Source organism: Fonticula alba (genome assembly GCF_000388065.1).
Source record: "Fonticula alba strain ATCC 38817 unplaced genomic scaffold supercont2.5, whole genome shotgun sequence".
In the NCBI taxonomy this organism is placed as follows: Eukaryota; order Rotosphaerida; family Fonticulaceae; genus Fonticula; species Fonticula alba.
The window spans coordinates 1,497,005-1,499,343 of NW_009242975.1; the positions used below are offsets into that span (position 1 = coordinate 1,497,005).

General features: G+C 64.9%; 1 protein-coding gene across 1 annotated transcript; it reads left to right on the forward strand.

Moving 5' to 3' along the window:
* Positions 1-98: 98 nt before the first annotated feature.
* H696_03506 (hypothetical protein) lies at positions 99-2,049 on the forward strand. Its single transcript, XM_009497373.1, has 3 exons — positions 99-646; positions 808-1,412; positions 1,599-2,049. Exons 1-3 carry the CDS (start codon positions 132-134, stop codon positions 1,994-1,996), a joined length of 1,518 nt encoding a protein of 505 aa, XP_009495648.1. The 5' UTR covers positions 99-131; the 3' UTR covers positions 1,997-2,049.
* Positions 2,050-2,339: the final 290 nt, after the last annotated feature.

Genomic DNA, 2,339 nt, shown 5'->3' on the forward strand with positions numbered 1-2,339 from the left:
CCCATAACCATAACACCTGGCTGACCTTGTCCCCCTCGGCTCATCCTCCGCCCGCCCTCGGCCGCCACCCGCCCTTGTTGTTGCCCCATTCCGCCCATGTGCAGTACATCATCGGCGTCGGTGTCCTGTCCATGCCCTTCGCCTTCGCGTCGGCCGGTATCGGCCTGTCGCTGGTCATCCTGACCCTGGTGACCATCATCTCCTATGTGACGATGGTCTGGCTGATCGAGGTCCTGGCGCGTATCGAGTGCCTGCATGCCATCGGCGCCATCACCGCCGAGGGTGCTCCGGCCGACACCGTCGACCTGGAGGCCTCGCGCTCTCTCATCATCAACCCCCACGACAGCGGCCTGAACGTGGTCCCTGGCGATCGCATGCAGACCTCCACCTCCCCCCCGAGCGGCACCATGACCCCCTCGCCCGAGTCGCTGATTGCCTCGGCTCGGCGCTTCATGCAGATCACCGACCGTAAGTTCGAGCTCAACGAGGTCACCGGCTTCTTCCTGGGCAAGGCGTGGCAGCGCTTCTTCGAGGTGGCCATGTGCCTGTATCTCTTCGGCGCGCTCTGGGGCTTCGCCTCGGTCTTCGGCACCACCTTCGGTGAGACCATTCCCTTCATCGGTCTCTCCAGCAAGACCTGGCCCTGGTACGCATGCACACACACACACACGCACGCACGCACGCACGCACGTGCTCGACGCTTTCCTCCCTTGGTCAGCCTCCCCTCCCCGATGCGCCTGCCTCCCCCGCTCACACGACTGCCATGCGGCCTGGCTCGGCCCGCCCGCCTTCCCCACCCACGCACAGCTCTTTCTATGGCGACCCGGCCAACCTCCCCTCCGAGTGCATGGCTTCCTACCAGCTGTATGTGGTCATCTTCGCCCTGCTGGTGGTCCCCCTGTCGCTGAAGGACATGTCCGAGCAGACTTTCATCCAGATTGCCCTCTGCATTGTTCGCTTCGCTTCCTTCTTCGTCATGGTCCTCTGGTGCCTGAGCTTCCTCTTCGTCGAGCCCTATGACCCCTCCATCCCGGATCCCGGCAGCCCGCCCTACATCGCGCCCGGCCTGTCCTGGTTCAACATGGGTGGCTTCGGCATTGCCTTCTCCACCTGTGTCTTCGCCCAGCTCACCCACCACTCGGCCCCGGGTCTGGCCCAGCCGACCAAGGACAAGTCCAAGCTGGCCGTCGTCTTCCTGGCTGCCCTGGTGGTGACCTTCTTCTTCTATGCCATCCTCGGCACCACTGTCGCCCTGTACTTCGGCCCCTCCACCCAGCCGATGGTCAGTCTCAACTGGCAGTTCATTGGCGGCACCCCGGCCGGCCATAGCTACCCCTGGTGGGAGTACCCCCTGCGCTACTTCATCCTCTTCTTCCCCGTGGCGGTGGCCATCTCGGCATACCCCCTGACGGGTGCGTACCCCCCCCCCCCCCTCCCCAGGCCCGAGCCTCGGTGGCTCTTTCTTTTTCTTTCTTGCAAATCCTCCCTATTGCCGCACGCTCTGCCACGCCATCGGGCGGACCTGCCGCTGACCTTCCATCGTTTCCTCCCCCCCGCCCCCCCCCCCCCGCCCCTTTTGTTCCGTGCCCTCTTTGCAGCCATCACCTTCGCCAATACCGTCTACGCCGCGCTCCCCGCCGGCTGGACCAAGCAGCAGACCTGCCCCCGCTGGCGCCTGGGCACCCGGCTTTTCGCCACCCTGCCGCCCATTGCTTGCGGTCTCATCATGTTCGAGCTGTCCACCATCGTCCAGTTCACCGGTCTCTTCGGTGTCTTCATTGCCTTCCTCTTCCCGGCCCTGCTGCAGTGGCGGTCTCGCCGCGCGGTCCGCAGCGCTCTCGGCCTGACCGACGGCAGCTCCGATGACATGCTCAAGACCCCGTACACCATGCCCTACATTAGCTCCGACATCGCCACCTACCTGGTTGGGCTCTTCGGCTTTGGCAGTCTCGGCCTCATGATCGCCCTGATCATCTCGCCCGATCTGTTCGGCTAAATGCGCGGCGCACGGCGTCCTCCCTCCCTCGCCCCCCCCCCCCTCCCCCCTCCCGTCCTTGACACATACCTTTCCCCTCCGCTAGCCATGTTGGCTGGCGTGCATACGTGCTTCCTCTTTGCTTCCCCGCCCCTCGCGTCCTCCCCCCTCCTTCCCCCCCCCCCTCCCCCTGCCCAGCACGTGTGAGCACGCTTCGTCGTCTCCCTTCTCCATATGGCGGAAGCGCAAGTGAGGCAAGAGTTCAGGGGATGTGGCCGGCTCCAGGGATGTCCCTGTTTTCCTGCCCGCCCTCCTCTCCCAGTACACTCCCTCCTCCTTGGCACGCACATACACCAACCTGCCC

Excerpts from the sequence above, each read along its gene's own strand:
- H696_03506 (XM_009497373.1), top strand. The coding sequence starts at position 132 with ATGCCCTTCGCCTTCGCGTCGGCCGGTATCGGCCTGTCGCTGGTCATC. Across the intron at positions 647-807 it reads TCCAGCAAGACCTGGCCCTG|CTCTTTCTATGGCGACCCGG; the intron begins GTACGCATGCAC and ends ACCCACGCACAG. Across the intron at positions 1,413-1,598 it reads CTCGGCATACCCCCTGACGG|CCATCACCTTCGCCAATACC; the intron begins GTGCGTACCCCC and ends CCCTCTTTGCAG.